General features: G+C 39.0%; 1 protein-coding gene across 1 annotated transcript in view; it reads left to right on the top strand.

The window, feature by feature from the left end:
• Positions 1 to 4124: 4124 nt before the first annotated feature.
• Positions 4125 to 20116, top strand: part of INTS6 (integrator complex subunit 6) — a 104713-nt gene continuing 88721 nt past the window's right edge. The window contains 4 exon segments of the mRNA XM_074217178.1: positions 4125 to 4324; positions 4420 to 4434; positions 4437 to 4499; positions 4940 to 5089. Of these exon segments, the coding sequence (XP_074073279.1) occupies positions 4214 to 4324; positions 4420 to 4434; positions 4437 to 4499; positions 4940 to 5089 (339 nt within the window). The 5' untranslated portion in view covers positions 4125 to 4213.

The following is a 20116-nucleotide window of genomic DNA, read 5'->3' as shown; positions in this document are numbered from 1 at the left end:
ATTAAACTCAACAGAGAAGGCAGGAATAGAGAAGGGATGTTCAGGATTAGGGTTAATATTGGGGAAGGAATAGTCAAAAGCAAAACAAACTCTGGATTCATGAGGGGGACCAAAAGGGGAAGAACTAGACTAGAACTAAGAGGGTGCCTTTGATCAGTAGTGTAAAACTAAAACTTAAATATTAAGGTTCCCTTCTGGGTGCAAGCTAATCCCCCCCACCTCTAAACATTATCTCAGACATTTTGTTAAAATATTTCTCCATTACATCTTTTTGTTGTTGTTAGGTTTTTGCAAGGCAGATGGGGGTTAAGTGGCTTGCCCAATGCCACACAGCTAGGAAATTATTAAGTGTCTGAGACCAGATTTGAACCCAGGTACTCCTGACTCCAGAGCTGGTGCTTTATCCACTGTGCCACCTAGTCAACCCTCCCCATTACATCTTAATATGGTTCAGGCAGCTTGGGAATTTTGCAGCCACTTCTAGTCCAAGACCACAAGTTTGACACCTCTGCCTCAATTTTTTTTTATATGACTGAATGGCTGAACAAATAGTGGTATATGAATTTAATGAACTATTATTTTTCTATAAGAAATTACCCAAGGAATAATTTCAGAGATTCCTGGGTTCAGAGTGAAGTGAGAATCAGAAGAATTTAAACAAGGACAGAAACTATAAAGGAATACTCTTTGAAAGACTTAAGAACTCTGTTCAAAGCAATAATAAATAGACATGTCTCCAGAAGACCTAAGATGAAGCATGTTACCCTTATTGTTGGCAGGTGATGGACTCAAAATACATACTTTTTAAATAGACAATGAATAGATTTGTTCTGCTTGACTGTATTTATGAGATTTTTTCTTTCTCCTTTTACTTTTTGTTTTTTGCAAGGCAATGGGGTTAAGTGACTTGCCCAAGGTCCCACAGCTGTATAATTATCAAATGTCTGAGGTCAAATTTGAACCCAGGTCCTCCTGACTCCAGAGCCAGTCTCTACCCACTGCACTGCCTAGCTGACTCTGTCCCCTTGTATTTCTTTGGCTAATGTGGTAATGGTGGTAAACTGACAGGGATAGGTTTAGCAATAGTGATGCCAAAAAAAGGTCTTTGTGACTTTTTTTGCATTTAAATGCAAAGAACAGGAAGAAGATGAGGGAATAAGGGAAGTGTTGAAAATTTATTCTATACTTTTAAAAAGGCAAGCAGAAGATTCATAAGTTCTTATACTTTCCCCTCCCCCCTTCCCCATACCTTGTGTTCTTTTGTGTGTATGGAAATGTTAAAATCAGAATTTTTATTTTTTTTATTTTTGTTTTTTTGCAAGGCAAATGGGGTTAAGTGGCTTGCCCAAGGCCACACAGCTAGGTAATTATTAAGTGTCTGAGACCGGATTTGAACCCAGGTACTCCTGAGTCCAAGGCCAGTGCTTTATCCACTACACCACCTAGCTGCCCCTTAATTTTTATTTTTTTTAATTAAAAAGGATTAGACTTGTTCTTTGCCTCAGAGAGATGAATTAGCCTCAGTGAGAAATTTATAAGGCAGATTTGGGGTCCATTTAAGAAAAAACTTCCTAGCAATTAGAGCTATCAGAAGGTAATGCATTCTCTCTCACAGGTTTTCAAGCAAAAGTTAAGACCAAAGGTTGAGAATTTTATAAAGAGGGGTTTCTTAATTCAGGTATAAGTAGAATTAAATGGCCTGGGGTTGGTTCCTCTCCAGAATCAGAACTTTGAGGTTCTGATTCTGATGTCCAAATGCCATGAAGCCAGAACTTAGCACCCAAGTATATCCTAATTCATTGTCTAATTGACTTAGGGTAATTTATAATGGCTTCTAGGTAAGTCTAACTCACTAAATAACTATTTCCATAATTGAGAACACCATTTAAACCAGGGATCAGCAAGTTCTTAGAGAAGTACCTTGCCGAGGTGCCATTCCTTTATGCCCTTATGATCTGTGAATTTTAACTGGCCTGTATCAGTTTTAGAGGGTAGGTTATTACCTCACATTCTACTGCTTGGCTTTTCTCTAAAACCTTAAGTCTCTGTGACTAGGAGAATAATAAATGTATCCCAAAACATCAACTCTACCGATTGTTATTCCACTCTCATAGTCTCATACCATTGGTCTGACTCTTAATATGTCTATGTCCACTTGTCACAAGCTCCTCTTCCGCACTCCCCATCACTCCTTAAAAGGGTTCATTGACCCGAGTCTGAGATTAAGAATAGGACAGACAGGTCAGGAGAGGCCTGGAACACTGTATGGAGAGCCAGCGCTAAAAACCATCTTTGCCTGGGCTACTCTTTTAATTTTGATGTCAAGTTTCTGAACCAGTGTACCTCACCTCGTTCACTCTGACCTCCTTTACCAGTGTACTGACACTTCTTTGCCTGGTGTTTGTTTGGCTTTCTGTTTTCTATCTCCAGCTCTGTAGCTCTTAATTACTCGGGCATCGTTTGTGGATGGGGAACATTTAAGATATATCGCTTCTCTGATTTCAAACTCTAGAATTTGGATTGTGGATCCTCCGTTCATAGTACAGCCCATCACCTTACTAATTCACAATGCAAAGGCCTTTATCACCTGTGGATGACTTCTCTCGGATCGTTCCCCACGTTGCCTACATTCCGCACTGGCCTGTAAATCTCAAGCCGTTTCCTTGGGCCCTTCTTACAACCACATTCAGTGTCTTGCCATGGCCTAGTCTCATTCAGGACTCTAATCAAACCTATGCGCGTGGCTCCCAGGCCATGGGGCCTGGGCTAGGCCGCTGGGGCCCTGCAGGCCCCCCGGGGCCGGGCCGGGCCGGCGGCCGCGTTCCCGGGCCCCGGGGCCAGGCCGGGCCGGCGGCCGCGTTCCCGGGCCCCCGGGGCCAGGCCGGGCCGGGCCGGGCCGGCGGCCGCGTTCCCGGCCCGGGGCCGCGGGGTCCCGCGGGGAAGCCCTAGTTTCGCTTCCTCTCGGTAGGCTTCGCCGCCGGGCTGGGGCCGCCCACAAGGAGCTCCATTTTAGAGGAAAGAAATCATCGTGGGCCACATTTTAGATGACAGGATTTATTTTCGAGTGCCGAGGCGGCGCAGCGGGCGGTGGAGGTTTTCAGCCGTTTCGGGGGTCTCTCTCGCCTTTGCCCAGCGGCGGCGTCCGCACCGTGTGGTCCCGGAAGCGTCCCCGGCTCCGAGCCGGCCGGGCCGGGGCCGGGGCCGGGGGCGGAGCGGCGGCGCGGCACAAACAAGCCCGCGGTCCCCTCCCCCAGGGGCCCGCGAGCGGCGCGGGGGGAGGGGAGGGGAGGGGGCGGGGGCCGGGGCGGCTCGGCCCGGCCTCCATCTTCCCCGACCCCCGTCACCTCCGCCAGCCGAGGAGAGCGGGGGGGGGGGGGGGGGGGGGGGGGAGGGGGGGGGCCGCGGGCCCCGCCGCGCAGGCTCACTGCCGCGGCCGCCCGGCGCGCCCGCCCTCCTCCCCTCCCCCCGCCGCCGCCGCCGCCGCCGCCCCTTCCCGGAGCCCGCCCGGCCCCGCCCCCGCGCCCGCCCCCCGGCCCCTCGCGCTCTCGCCGGCTCTCGCGCGCACCCGGGCGCCTCGCCTCCGCGCGTGCTCAGTAACCGCTCCCCGGGCCCAGCGTCCCGCCCCCCCCGCCCCTCCGCTGTTTGAATATTCTAATGAGGGAACGGCCCGCGGCCTATGGAGGAGCGGGGCGGCGGGTCACGTGGCGCGGGGACGTGTCAGGGGGGCGGAGCCCGAGCGGCCCCTGCCCGAGTTAAAACCGGAGTGAGCGAGAGAAAAGCGCTTCAGTAGCGAGCGGGGCCGGGAAAGTGGGGACACGCCGGGAGCGGGGCGTCCCGGAAACTTCTCCCAACAGCCCCAGGGCCAGTCCCCCAGCCCAGCCCCCCTCCGCCAGCTCCCGGGGCCCCGCTCCCTGCGCCGGGGGTGGGGTGGGGGCGCCGGGCCCGTCTCCCGCGGGGGCACACACGGGGGCCGGGAGCGGGGACGGGACCCCCGAGGCGGGCGGGCGGGCGGCGCGCGGGCGGCGGCGGCGGCGGCGGCGGCGGCGGGGGCGCCCGGCCCGCGCGCTCCGGGGGCCACGCTCCCCGCGGCCCGAGGCGCCAGCCCGAGCGCGCCCGCTCCCGGGGGCCGCGCTCCCCCGCCCCACGCCGCGCCGGCCGCGGCGGCTCGTCGCTGCCTCCTGCGCCTCGGGCCCCGGGCTCCCCGGCCAGCACTATGCCCATCTTGCTGTTCCTGATAGACACGTCCGCCTCCATGAACCAGCGCAGCCATCTGGGCACCACCTACCTGGACACGGCCAAAGGCGCGGTGGAGACCTTCATGAAGGTAGCGGGCGGGCGCGGCGCGGGCGCGGGGCGGGCGGGGGGCCGCCGCCGCCGGCGTGCGGGGCGCCTGACCGGCCGTGTGCTCCCTCCCCCCAGCTCCGGGCCCGGGACCCCCCGCCAGCCGCGGAGACAGGTACATGCTGGTGACTTTCGAAGAGCCGCCCTATGCCATCAAGGTAATGGCCCCGCGCCCCCCGCCCGCGCCCGCGCCCGCGCCCCGCACCCCCGCCCGGCCTCGCCTCCCCTCCCCCCGCGGCCGCGCCCCTCCCCCACCCGCCGGGCCTCTCCCCGGCGCGGCCGCGGGCCCCCCGCCCCGCCCCCGCCCGCGCCCGCCGGGCCCGAGGGGCGGCCGCCAGCTCCTGCGCGCCGCCCGGAGCGGGCAGGCGGGCGGCGGCGGCGCTGCCAGCAACATGGCCGCCCTCCCCCCGTGCGGGCCGAGCGAGGCACTGTGGGGGATGTGTGCGCAAGTTAGCCGAGTGACAGCGGCGGCTCAAGTTGGGCGCCCGGGGGGGCCGGGGGCCCGGGCCCGGGGCCGCCGCCGCCCCGCCCGGCGCGCCCGGGCCCCGCCGCGGCCGCCCCCGCCGGGAAACAGACCGTTTTGCCTTTCTCTTTTCAGGCCGGATGGAAAGAAAACCACGCCACCTTTATGAATGAACTGAAAAACCTTCAGGCCGAAGGACTTACGACTCTTGGCCAATCTCTAAGGACAGCTTTTGATTTGTTAAATTTAAATAGATTAGTAACTGGCATAGACAACTATGGGCAGGTAGGTTGAATGTCACAGTGGGCGAACCAGTTCATTTTCCTTTTTTTTTTTTTTCCCCTGGAGAAACCCCCGTGCTCCAGAGCAAAAACTACTTTCATAAGATAACATTTTTAAAAGGTACCAACTCTGAAGGAGATTTGCCTGGGGGGAGGGGGAGACATCCTAACAGCGTCAGGGGCACCCTAAGAAGAGTTTTGTCCCCTCGTGTTATCGGTGAAAAGTGATTGCTTTCCGAACTTCGAGTCCTTAGGAGTGAATAAGCTGACATTTTACTACCCCCCCCCCCCCCGTACAGTTTTAAGCATACCAAAATTCATGTGTGATGAAGAGAAGGGAAACGTGCGTTATGCCCTGTGTCCCCCGCTTCCTCCGCTGCTGCCATCCTGGGTGCACCCTGCTCAGGCTTTGGGGCCCCGGGAGTCTTCTCGTTCTGTCAGTCGGTCAGACCACGTTAGGGAGCCCGGTGTCTCCAGCAAGCTCTAGAGTACCCCACGATTGCCCCACCTTTTTGCAAAGACCCACAATTGACTTGTACTGATTTTAATGAACCCAAATGTTAGGTCTAGAGGGATAGCAGCTTTTGCTCTTTCCTGGGAGCTTTATCTTGTTCCCCATTCAACCCCTTGGGTTTCTCCAGAAGCCACGAAGAACCCTTAACCCCCCAAAGTCCCTGTATTACAGCTGCTGCTCATCAATTTGAGGATCAGACAAGACCTCTTTTGGAGCCTGGCAACACCATTCCCTAATCAGCGTGGTGGTTCGATATGGAGTAAGCGAGTTTGCTCCACTAAAACATACATTCCATGAGACTCCTGGCCTGAGAAATAAAAAGATCTTCCTAAGACCCAAGAGGTTCGGTTGTTACCTGGAAGTGCCTTCCACTCCAACCGCAGGGATCTGTGATAGTTAATTGTCAGCCTTTGCTCCACTCAGCTCCCATGAACCATGACTGCCAGTTGAGTAGTACTGTTCTCAGTAGCTTCCTACTTTTAAGGGAGAATAAACTGAGATAGGTGTATTTTTTTTTTTGTCCCTCATACAGAAAAGTGATAAGCATTTTTCACAAGGCTACTATACTAATTAAAAAGATAAACCACAAAATGAATTTTGAGAAGATAGCCTTCAATATAACATACTCTTTGAGAATCCACTTTACTTAGTTCCATCAGCGTTGTCATCTTGTATTCTCTGTCTTTTAATACCTATCCCAGTCTAGTCTCTGCTTCCTGATCCCAACTTCCCATTTCGCTTCCTGCTAGCTCTATTGAGTTAACTCCTTTTTGGCCAAGGAATTTGTGATTTTGGCACTGTAAAAATAATCATTTTCTTTTTTGCTTTCTTTGTATGGTAGTGTAGAAAATGCCCTTTCACAGACTCAGTTCATCTAATTTGAATATACGACTCCTTGCTACACATTAGAAAGTTGTTGGTTTATGAAAACTATCAAATTCCCCCTTCATCATATTTCATCTATTTAAATAACTTATTTCAAATATTGTTTCTCCCATGTAAGAAATGTAGACATATTTGGGTTCATTTTCTATCTTGCCAGTATTTCCAGATAGAAACTTTTGACAAATACACAAGCATTTAAACTTGAACCTGATAAGAAGTTTTTGGAATATGATGGTCCCTTTCTATTCAATATATAGCCAGGAGACAGAGGGGAAGAGCCCTTGAGAGGAGGTTGTAAAGCATGTCTGAAGTAGGGGAATTTTGATGTAGTTGAATAGTACCGCTTCAGACATATACTCAAGATGTTTCACCATGATATTGATGGTCAGGTTGGCCTCAGTGGCACTCTGGTTGATCATAAGCTCTGGCAGGTCCTCTCAAACTTTTAAAGACTTTTGAGGACTAGCCAAGTGATAGACTTGTATCTCCAAATTCCAAAAGCCACCTTCATTTCAGAGAGAGCTGTCACTAGAAAGTTGGTCATTTAAAATATAGATGAATTTTTTTTGTGCTACTCAGTGCAAAAAAACCAACCTGACGAGATTCCATAATACCCATCTGACTTAGGAAGACTGTCTATAGTTTTGAACTAAATTTGGATTCAAGAAGTTTATAGAAAATTGCTTTTCAGAGTTTTATATTAGTACAGGAGAAAATGAACACATTCAGGTAGCTGAAAATTTTTTTTTTTTATCAATTTAAGGGAATAGTGAACTAAGTAAAAGAAACAACTCAAAAGCATCTTTTAGGGACATTTAATTCCTGACTTAAATATTTTAAGACTGGACAAGTAAAGTTTCGAGGTTTCCTTTTTTGCCTAGGTATCTCTGTTATGTCTGAAGTTAAGTGGGTTCATGGAAATTCAGTGGGACATTTGTCAATCATGGAGAAATTCTAAGATTTCTGGAATTCTAGCAGACCTTAAATTAGGCAGGTGTGTAAAACTTAATTTGCTAAAGTATGAGAAAATAAGTCAATTGAGAGATCTTAGATCCATTAGATCTATTAGAATGTTCATTTTGAAATCTTATATGTCTGTCAAGACATAAGATGTCAAGACATCTTAAAACTAGATATATAAATAGAATTTTGAGTTTGAAGACATCTTTGGGATCATCTTTTTTTGGGGGGGATCATCTTTTTTTTCAAGTTTATTTTTCAGATGAGTAAAACAACCCACAACAAACTATAATGTGGTAGGTGACAGTACTAGATTTCTATCAAAAAGCTGGTTCTTGTATGAATGCACATATACATTAAAAAATGTGCTGCATTTTAATGTGTGAATTAATCCAAAGAACTGCTGGAAAAACTTTCATCACTATCTATTTTGCCTTAGTGGAAATCCAGTTAGTTGTTCAAGTAATCTCTCTTGGTGTTGGGACCATTTGCAGAATCTGCAGGCACACTTTGTGGAAATGTACAACATTTTTTACTGATGGCTCTGAAAATAACATCTGCCCAACCCTCAACAGTAATACGTACTAAGCACAACTACCATCCACAATTAAAGGTACTTGATTCAAAACGTATTCAGTCATTCAAATGAATATATTTTTTCAGTCCAGGTATTTTTCTACAGATGTGAAACTAGTCATGGAATTTAGAATGCTCAGTTTTTCCTTGTCTAGTTATAACAACATCTTAATTGAAAGTCTAATGACATGACATATACACTTAAAGCATCTTAAATTTAAATACTATTGGAGATTATATTTAAGCTAAAATATTCAAAAATGTACTTTCAGGGATGCACTTTCTGTAATCCCATTAAGGGTTTGAATCTCTGCCTCATGTAAAATTAGCACACAAATTTGAACTTAAAAAGAAGTATACTTAAATGCTTAATTTTCCAGTTCTAATCACTTAATGAAACAGACTTTAAAAGGAATTTCTAAGTTAAATTTATTTAGTTTTTCATCCTTTATTTTGAGGTTATACTCATTTGAAACTTGACATTATTGTCCCTAACTTTGCTATCTTTTTTCATCCCTTAACTAGTAACAAATAATGAGGTCACATGGCATGTAAAATTTGCTTGCTCAACTATTAACACCCCTACAAGAGTAATGCTTACCCTTTATTCATTATCTAATTTAAAAAATCTTATTTCGTAGTGAATAGTCTTGTCTGTCTTAGAATTGGGAAGACCCAGGATGACATTTTACCTCTAATTCATACTGTGGGGCAGATCTTTTAATCTTATATTGCATCCAAGAAACTCTAGATGATATAAATTAAAGGTTCATTGTTGGTTGAGGGAGTTTACTCACTATAGAAATTAAGATAATTTTAAAAAAATTAATGAGCTTTGATAGCTCTTAATTTTCTATATAATTGATTATAATCTTAAGTGATTAATTCTTATAATTGTTCAAATATTTAAATGAAAATGGAACTAAATTTCCCAGCTATAAATGTATATGTGCAATGTGAAAATCCATTTTAAAATTTAGTCATTTAAAAGAAAAAGTAACATGTTTGCCTGGTGTCTTCAGTGCCTAAAAATGCCTCCTTTTCATTGTAATAATTAATTTTTTCCATTTGTTCATTAAGAGATGGAATTTAGACTTTAGAATTTAGTATCTTCATTTTATTCTCCAGTTTGATATAAGAATCCATTTAACCTATGGATAATTTTATGTTTTTATGCATGATATTGAACATTGAGCAAGTATCCATTCCTATCAGCATACCTTCCTTTTTTGAAGTCCTTATCCCTGATCTGTTTTTTTTATTGCAGACTTCCCAAAAGGAAATAAATTGGAGAGACAACCAAACATTCTATATTCATGAAAAAGAATTTGTCATCAGTGTTGTACCTCTTCACTGCCCTTAGCATAATTATTTTCTTTGCTTCATATAGTTACCTAAATATTCTCCAGAATTAATTTTTGTCCTAGAATGTGGATTTTTCCTGCTACTATAGTTGGTATAGTGAGAAGAGCATTGTACCCATGGGCTTTGGAGGTTGTATTATTGCCTCAACTTTCATTGATTTGCCTGACTTTAGCCAAGATACTTAATTAACCCTTCTTCCTCAGTTTCATCCATTGTAAAATGGAGATGCTGCTGCCTGCTCGACTTATTAGCTCATGGGGTTGGTGTGAGAACCATGGAAGAATTAGAATTTATTTCAGAGCAAGAAGTGCTATTCAGTTATAAGAGAAGATTGTAGATTTAGAAGTGGAGGGAATTTTTGAGATTCTCTAGTCCAACCCCCTCATCTCATATGTATGAAGAATTTAAGACTCAACAAGATGAGGACACTTGGGCAAGTTGCTGACCTGGAATTTCACCCAGGTAGTTCCTCTACATGGAAAACTGACGTACTATGTTTTATAAAGATAAAGCATAGAGGAATTCCCAGAGGTCATCAGGCTTTATGAGATATTGCTATCAAGTTTAGTTCCATTGCCAATCAAAAGTAGAAATTGGTTATTTTTATAAGTCATTTTGCTTGAGCCTCAGTTTCTCACCTGTAAATATAAAAAAGTCATTGAACTATATGATTGATCTCTGAGAACCCTTCCACAAGGGGAATTCTGTATTTGTTTAGAAATGGAAGCAGTAAGCATTTTATGCTTTATGTACGCTTGAAAAATAGTTCTGCTACAGAATTATGTGAAAGCACACGATTTCACCAAAACTCTGCAGTGTACATTGATAAAAAGTAAATGATAGCCTAACTCAAGATGTTTGTCATTTGAAAAGCATGGAGTTGGAAAAAAAATTAGTTTTTATGATTTATTAAGAGTACATATGTGTGTATATATAGTACATATAGTGTCTTTTTAAAGGTACTTAATGTTAGAAAATTTTGGTTGGAAAAATACCGTTTTATAGACTGTTAATGGGTTTTTTTTTACTCTGGGGGGCCTCATTGTTTAGAATGAGGTACACTTGTAACAAGGATGAGATCTAAACCTAGACTTAAACACTAGACTTATTATTTTCTTGTTGTTCATTACTTTACTCATGTACAATTCTTGGTGGCTCCATAGACCATGCATAGCATGCCAATTCTGTCCATGTGGTTTACTTTGCAAAGATACTGGAATAGTTTGCCATTTATTTTCTTATTATTCCTACTGCGAACAATTCTGGGGGGGGGGGAAGCTATATAATTAGGCACTACAGTAATTAAAACTCAAACTTGAAGGTCAACTGTTAAATTTGAATGAAAATAAATGGCATATTTTGAAACATTTTTTTGAGGAAAAGTAAGTGTGATGAAACATAAGAAAATCATTTGGTATATAACTTTAACATTTAAAAAATTTTAATTATAGAAATTTCTTATATCCTCTCTCCTAAATTGATCTCTAAATAACTTGATTACATTTTTTTTATAATACTGAAACACCTTGATTTTCGAGTGTAGGCCTAGTTTTGGGTGGTAGGGGCAACATGTTCAGGCCATCTAACCTCATTGTCCACTGGTATGCTGTAACTACAATTTCTGACTTAAAACATGCATTGAAATTCCACACACCACTGAAAATGTGTTTTTCCAAGGAATTCTCTTATTTTATCATGCTTATGAATTCTTAGACTTTGAAGTCTTTTAGTTTAGCCTTTTATACCAGAGCTCCAGAGGTTGGTATTTTTGGAATATTATTGGAATTTTTCAATTTAAGACTTAAGGATATTAGGTAAATAATTATACTGAGGATTTTTTTAATTGAAAGGCACAATTATAATAACATCTTTCTATTGTGAAAGCAAGCCATTTTTAACTGAAAAGCAATATTCTGAATTAATCTATATGAAATCTTTAAAACTATTAGAGCACTATCAGTGTAGTATTTCCCCATTTTTTTAATGTTAATTATTTCTATTTTGATTATTTTTTCAGTGAGGAGTGAATTGAGGTGATTACCATTGTAACCATTGTTACTATTTGTAGATTATCTTGAATTGTTTCATAAGTATTTTAAGAGAACTTGCATATTTGAAGGCATGATATGTTTTTTTTCTTTAAAGTTTGGAAGTTATTAACAGCTATATTTCAAATGAAGTTGAAAAATTTTACTTTATCAATGCTGTGTGCTAAATAGAATAGCTGAATTTATGAGTTACAACTCAAGAAGTTTAATAGTTGAATTTTTTTCAAAAAACCCAAATCCTTGTCTCTGAGATCCATACTAAGAGTTGGTAGTTCTGAATTTTAGTGGTATTGGAACACTTTTTTTTTGTATTTTTAGCCTCAGAAGATAGTTTCCTTTTATAGTATGCTAAATTCCAACACTAAAAAGTGAAAGTTTGTAGTGATTTCATGGCTATTGTTATTAACAGTATTAAAAAGTTTACTAATAGGAGAATGTTTGTGAGAGTAGCAGAACAGAACTCCTAGAAGGTAGCATCCATGTGAGAAAGTAAGCCTCTGTAAGAAGTTGTCATCAGCTGTTGAACAGTCCCAGACAGAATCTAGATCTGAAGCTAGAAACTTTTGCCCCGTTTATCATGTACGTTCAGGTCTTAGATGCAATTTAGGCAGAGGTGTTAAACTGTAGGACTTTAAAATGCTTTGCAAGTAAATGATCTCATTTAAAACTGAAGTTTCACAGCTGAAGTTTACAAGAGATTTCCACCTTGAAGCTTCATTCTTAGGATGATAAATTCTTGGTTTGATAAATCTCATTCCTAGTTGTACATATATATATGTTATTTCCAGAAGAGCTTCCCCCCCTTAAAATTCCAATTCAAGTCAAAGACCTGTTAAGATAATTATAACTTTGAAAATTATTTTTTATTTTAGGCTATGGTGTTAAAGTGACTTGCCCAATAGCTAGGCAATTATCACTTCTCTGAGGCTGGTTTTGAACGCGGGTCCACCTGACACTGGGCTGGTGCTCTTACAACTGCGCCACCTAGCTGCCCTCTTAATTATTATAACTTTAAAAACTGTATTATGTGGCAAATAGGAATATATTCAGAAATGATTATGTAAATAGATATTTACATAATTGTAGCAGGAATGTGGCAGTTTGACTTTCCTGTTGCTTCAATACAGCATAGTATTTGCTTCATGATAAATTTACCATCCTATTTGTATTTAGACTTAGATATTTCAACAACTTTTAAACCATTTTAAATGGATCCATTTACATAGTCAAAAGATGCTTTTGTTGAGTGGCTCTGTACCAGACCTCTTGAGCTGAAAGAATATTAAAAAGATGAATTTAAGGATTCATTAGATTAAGTGGGGAAGCCCATGTGAAATGTAAAAATGTCATTTCGATCTTCTCTTTTAGAAACTTGAAAATTAAAAAGAAATATTTGAAATTAGTAATTTGAAATTAGTAATTTGAAATTAATAATTTGAAATTAGTAATAAATTAGTAATAAATCATGCAGCTAGTGAATGATTAGCTATACACAACTAACCAATGAGTGGGAAGAAAAGATTAATTTTTTTATCTGAGTTGAATTTAGAAATCTAAGATTGAAAACTAGTTAGTATAGAGTTTTATATATATGTATGTATGTATGTATAAATATAGTTAGAAATAAGCATTTTGTAGTTTGCTTATCTGTTTTTCCTAGGTGACTGAGATTTCTCAGAAATATTAGACACTCCCCAGTCAAAATAGATCATAGGTATATTTGAAATTTCATTCCTCAAGAGTGTTCACCTCTTTGGATTGTTTAGTTTGCAAAATGTCTAAGCATCTGAATTATATTTATAACTTGATTAAAACCTCTTACTAAACTTGGTTCTGAAGTAGTTGTTCCATCTGCAGAATACTTTGTGTCAATTTTAGAATCCATTATACATGGTGCAATGGATCCTTCACACAGAATTGGATGTGTGTGTGTGTGTGTGTGTGTGTATATACATACATGTGAATATACTAAATTTGAAAATTTAGATAAAGTTATAATCCCCTTGGAGGAAGTATTTTGATTTTGAAGGCCAGTTTTAAAAATTGGATTTTTTTTTAAATTACATTTTAGAGCAAGGCCAGAGTTTGCTATATGGAAATATCTTGATATTTATATAGGTTATCAGTTGTTTGTAATAATAGTGAATGAAATCACCAAAATCAAATTTACCCTTTTGTTGATAAGAATTTTACTTCAAGGCTCTTGGGCACATTTTAAAGATAAAGTTGCTAAGTTGCTTTTGGTGGGGCTAGGGAGGGAGGTTTCAGGGTTATTTTAAATAATACTTAAAATTTGAATGCTTTTCAAAATGTGACCTAGTCTGAGTTAATAATCCAGCAGTCTATTCTGATAATATTTGCCAGATTCTGTGCTTATGTGTTATGGATTGAGGAAAAACTAATATAAACATTCCTTTCAAATTAAAGAAAATAGAAGTTGCATCATTACCATTTTTAAAAACAAATTTTGTTTCAGGCTTAAATTTCTCACTGAAACTTCACTGTTAGAATTTTTCCCTTCCTTTGTTTTTGTGCTTCATAGTAATTGTTCAATTGTTTTGGTTGTATGCCATTCTTCATGATCATTGTTTGAGGTTTTTTTGAAAAAGATCCTAGAATGACTTGCCATTTCCTTTATCAGTTTATTTTACAGATGAGGAAACTGAGACAAGCAGAGTTAAGTGACTTTGCTCAGGGTCACATAGTAAGACCGTATTTGAACTCTCGTCTCTCTTAAGTCCCAATAGCCCCTTATCCATTGTGCCACCTGGCTTCCCAGTAATCATGATGATGATGATGATGATGATAATTGATAATAGCACTTTAAGATTTACATGCATGTTTTGATGCTTAAAACAGTCCTATGAAGATAGTGCAAGTATTCTCCCAATTTTATAGAGTCTAAATTGAGGAACAGAGTGGTTTAATTATTTGACTTTTGATCACATAGTCATTAAATGGCTGGGGAAGATTTAATCCCCAGGACTCTCCTAACTTCCAAGGCTAGCTAGCTTTTCACTATTATTCTATCTCCTTTGAATCATGCACAGTCCTCTTGGATAAAATCAAAAAATAATTGTGTAGGATTCCCATCTCATACATGGTACTGACTCAGTTTTTTTTTTTTGTAAGTTGTTTGATGATTCTAAGTGAATACATTTTAGAATTTGAATTTTTTCATGTACCACTTTGAGCCAATTGTGCTTGCCATATTACTGGTATTTCAGTGCTTAGTAATGAAACTAGTATTTGAGTTAAAGGTGCAGCTTATTTATAATATTTTGTTTCTGTCAGCACAGGCCTTCCATTTTGTAAATGGTAATTTACAATATATATCCATTTTTAATAACATGGTAAGTTGAGATTCGGAGAAATTGAATCTGTCTTGACACTTATTTAGCTTCTGTCCATTGCCAAGCTTTTTTTTCCCACTTTTTCCCCCTGCCATGTTTCCAACTTCATAGTCTTATTTTGTGTGATTTGTATATTCTTTCATCTCCTTTCAATTTAGGATGTCTATCTACTTAATTTTTTTTATATTTAATATATTTTATAGATGTATATATACTTACATGGTTATTAATGGATATTCATAAATAACATTTTATTTATCATAAACTGTTACTTTCCCACTATTAATTTGTGTGTGATTCTAGATTATGTCAGACCTGTTTGCCTCCTAGTACTTTTTCATTTACTTTCATATCTAAAAATCTGTTTATTTTATGGTAAATTGTATCTGAACCTATAAGAAGTCAGTTTAAAAATGAATATTTTAAGATGTTTCAAATTATTAGTCATTTCCTTTCCTTTCCTTTGATGTGTTAATACTAATACTATCAATTATTGATTTTCCCACTATTTTTTCCAGTCATGAATGATTTTTTTAATCCTTCTTATACTAAGATTGCTTAATCTTTGATCCATTATTTAAACAAAATCCAGATTGTCACTACAGTGACATTATCTTGAGTGTGTAGCCTCTCCCCCCCATGCTGCATTTCCCCACATCCTTCATCTGCATTAACCCATTCTTGTCTAAAATGTTTTTTTAAAAAAAAATTTTGTGTAGATGTAATGAAATCTATGCTAGATATTGTTATTCATTTAATATTCACTTGGAAAAAAGTAAATTGCTTAAATATAAAATTTAGATTCTTAAATGGTTTTCTAAATATTAACAATTTCTTGCCACCTTCCATTTTGAGTGAAAACTAAAATTTAAAAAAATCTCAAGACAAATTACTTAAAATTTAATCTTTATAAGATTTCAAAGGATCATAGATTTAGAACTGAGAAGAAATAAGAGATTTGGGCTGCAAGTCCTCTCAGGATGCTTTATTACTTAAGAGTTGCTAGAGGCAGTGAGAAATTGACTTGGTCAGGGTCACATGACATATGCCAATCTAGTTCAGAAGCAGAATTTGAACCTAGGTCCTCCTAACTTGAGGCTGGCTCTTCACTGTAATCACACTGTAGCTCTGATTGTCATGATATTTTGGTCTTAAAAATAGTTTGTAGCCAAAATGAAAAACCTAAAACTTAATGAATTTTGGGAAATGGTCTGTGCAAATAGGAGTATTATTAGTCTTTGGAGATAAAATGAACATATATACAAAGATTGTTTTCTATGAATTTTATAGCTATGTGTAATTGTTAGGTTCTATGGCATTGACCTGCAGTAAAAATCCATATAGTTAATTCTTTGGATTCTAAGGAAAAAATGTTTCTCTTAATAGTTTGGTTTCTATATTGTTGCATTTTCCATGGACAGTCACATTATTTCTCTAAATTTCTCTATTTCTATTCTCTAAAATTAAAAATGAACATTTTTATGCTTGGCAATTTAATGAGATCTAATCTCTTCCCTTTTTTTTAGGGAGTAGGAATGGTATGGATTAGAGATGAAATGAAATGTAAATTTCTAAACTAAAACTGATTTTTTTTAAAAAATGTTTTCTTGCTTAAAAAAGTGAGTACTTCCAAAAGAATTAATAAATCTTATCTGTATGCATTTTCAAAAAAATTTTAATTTAAAATTTATCAGATGAACATTGTACAATAGAAAGAACATTGAATTAGAGGCTCAGGATTAAGGAGGTCCTGTCTGATACTTTCCAGTGATCTTGGCAAAGTTGTTTAATTACCCTGACCCTTAGTTTCCTCATCTAAAAATATAAAAGGGGATTGTGAACTATATGATTGATCTCCAAGAACCCTTCTATGAGGGGAATTCTTTATTTGTGCACGTCTATTCATATCTGTGTATGTCACAGGCCCCTTTGGAGATCTAACGAAACCTATGAACTCTTTTGAAAAAGGAAACTGCCAAAATACACACAATAAAGTATTAAAATCACAGATTCTAGGTTAATGATCTCTGTTAGATCCCTATGAGCAGTTTATATACACCCTGGGATTTCTTTTTCTTCTCCTTATCATTGACCAAGATGATCATTATATTCTTTCTCAGAAAGTTTAGTTATCAATGTTGTTTTTTTGTGTATCCAAATGAAGTCATTGTCTAAAGTTTTTTTTTTATTATATTCATTATGTCAGATACACATGACCATTTTTTAGTGTTCATTTTTCGTCAGATTTCTTCAGGAGGTGGGATTTCATAAATTGTTATAGAATGTTTTTATTACTGATGTGACTTACTATACTACCACAAAATACAGTGCATGTGAATTTAATTTTATCTTAAAAATAGTAGAATAGGTAGGAAAAAAATGTCAGTTTGTTCCCATGGATATACACAGATAAAATGAATGAAATCAACATTTGTTTTTGCAATAGAAATTAGTCTATATAGAATCTAAAGAAATTTGAGGAACCAGACCTAAAAAACACTTTCGATAGTTTTTTTGTAGGCATTTTTTTAGTTATTCTTATACCAAGATCATAGCAATCAGGCTTAGAGAGCTTGAAAGGATCTTATAATTTATAATGTTTGTTTTGGGGGTATTACCATATGCCCTCATTTTCTGGATTAGAAAACTTGAGTGTTGGAAAAAGGTGTAAAGTAACTTGTTCAAAATTGCACAGATTAAAAAATGACAGAGCTGGCATTTGAACCCAGATCCTCTGACTCCAACCTCAATAGCCTTTTTTTTTAGTTTTTTTTTTTTGCAAGGCAAATGGGGTTAAGTGGCTTGCCCAAGGCCACACAGCTAGGTAATTATTAAGTGTCTGAGGCTGGATTTGAACTCTGGTACTCCTGACTCCAGGGCCAGTGCTCTATCCACTGCACCACCTAGCCACCCCCTCAATAACCTTTTTAATTTCTGACTGAGTGAAGTTTTCCTAATAATTTTAATAGTTGTTATTGTTTCAATTTTAAAGAGACTTCTTTTCTGATGTCTTAAATGAATTGCCAAAACCTGTATACTTTGCAGATATTTGGAATTCTATGTGGAAAGTCAGTGCAATTAGCTAAATGAGATAAAACTTGAATATTTATGTTCTTAATTCTCATCTTAAATGTGTATTTTGTAAGTATTCTTGGTAGATTTATGACATATTGTTGAGGTGGAACTTAGGACTGGAAAAGTTGTTTGTGATTAAAGCAAAAACTTTTTAATGCTAAATTCACTAAGGGAAGTATGGATATTTACTTTTGTTATTTTTTAATTTTTTATTTAAGGCAGTGCCCAAGGTCACATAGCTAGGCAGTTATTTTTTAAATTTTGTTTCTATTTGCCTCTCAGTGCTGTTTTTATTTTTTTTAAAGATTTTATTTTGAATTTTACAATTTTTCCCCCGACAGAAGTTAGTCTGTTAGTCTTTATATTGTTTCCAGGGTATGCATTGATCTAAGTTGAATGTGATGGGAGAGAATTCATATCCTTAAGGAAAAAACATAAAGTATGACATAGTAGAATTATATAATAACAACTTTTTTTAAAATTAAAGATAATAGTCTGTGTTCAAACTCCACAATTCTTTCTCAGGATACAGATGTCATTCTCTGTTGCAAATACCCCCAAATTGCCTGATTGTTGCCCTGTTGGTATGAGCAAGTCCATTAAGAGTGATCATTACTCCCATGTTGCTGTTGGGGGTGTGCAATGTTCTTCTGGTTCTGCTCATCTCACTCAGCATCAGATCATGTAAATCCTTCCAGACTTCTCTGAATTCCCATCACTCTTTGGTTCTAGTTTAAAAAGTGTTCCATGCTAGCCAGTTATTAAGTGTGAGTCTGGAATTAAATTCAGGTCCTCCTGACTCTAGGGCTGGTGCTCTATCCACTGTGCCACCTAACTGCCCCCACCCTTTTATCATTATTATTACACATAACAGATGCTTGGGCAAATATTGAATTCCCTTATGCCTTTTGAGTCATTGTCTTCCAACTTAAATGTAGTTATGAAGCAGAGATTCTTGTGCCTTAAATCTCTGTCGCCCTGGGTCTGGCTGTTGTGTGTCAGAATATGTTGTTTAAAAAGTACTACAAAAAAATTAAGGGTCAGCAGCTATACTGCTGTTTATAAATGATTTCTGAGGACTAACAGTAATACCCAAGAGCTCCCTACCACAGTCTAGATTAGACTATTTGCTGAGCTTAAAGTACACAGGCTTATGGGGTTGTCTTCATAATCAGTTACTACAACATAATCAGTTTAGGTACTTTGTTTAAAGGGAAGAAACATTTCTTATATTGGTTCCTCAACAGATTTGCTCATTAACTATTGCTGTAGAGGATATGCTTATCATTCACATTCTTCTTTTTAAACCTGACTTACTGGTCATGCAAGCAGCTAGTGCTCCCTGTTCTTTTAGGTCGCTTTTTAAACTTAACAGCTAATTAAAAGTTTTTTTGTTTGCTACCAAAAACATAAAGGTTTTGACATATGTTGAAATTTTGTTACTATTACTATCAAATATATGCTATAGTTTTCTTTGACATAAGCTTAGTTTTAATTTATATCTATTTTTCTGAGGATATTGTGCTATAAAGAAACTATTGGACTACTTACATTTATTGATCTGTTTTTGCTTTGCTATTTTAAAACATTTTGTTGTCTTATAATAAATTGATATTACAAATACGTTAGAATTTCTAAATAAAAACTTGAAAATATTAGTGTATATATGGATATACATATAAGTATATATCTATGTTTATATATATACCTATCTGTATGTATGAAAAAATATAATATTTATAAAAAAGGTCTTAAAGATCTTCAAGGACTATCCTTCATTTTTACATACTTCTGAATTCTGACCTCTGCCAAATTGTTGAGACTCATAATTATATATACCATAGAGTTTAACAAGGAGGACTATGCATGCACCTCTTCATTATCCATTTTAGGCTAAGGATAGTACAAGTAGTTCATGGATAGTACAAATCATTTATATTTGTATTTACATGGTTTATATAACATTTTGTATTGCACTGTCATCTGGGATTTTGTATACAACAAATTAATGAAGAATGAAGCCAAGCTGAAGATTTCACTCAGGAGGAACTGGGAGCCTGTCTATCCAATTAATCACCCACCCTCTACTACCTTCTAATTTTGGGGTTATCGCTCAAATTGATAAAGGAAAAAAAAAGAGCACTTTATGCTTGCCTCTGTGTGGGTTACATTTCTTGGGTACAGGGAAATTAAATATTTTTGTTTAAAAGACATTTTCCAATAGTTTATTCAAAACCTTTCCTCTTCCCCAAATC

This window comes from Macrotis lagotis, chromosome 1 (genome assembly GCF_037893015.1).
Source record: "Macrotis lagotis isolate mMagLag1 chromosome 1, bilby.v1.9.chrom.fasta, whole genome shotgun sequence".
NCBI classification, from domain to species: Eukaryota; Metazoa; Chordata; class Mammalia; order Peramelemorphia; family Peramelidae; genus Macrotis; species Macrotis lagotis.
Note: the sequence above shows the minus strand (reverse complement) of the source record. Positions and strands in the feature narration are given on the sequence as shown.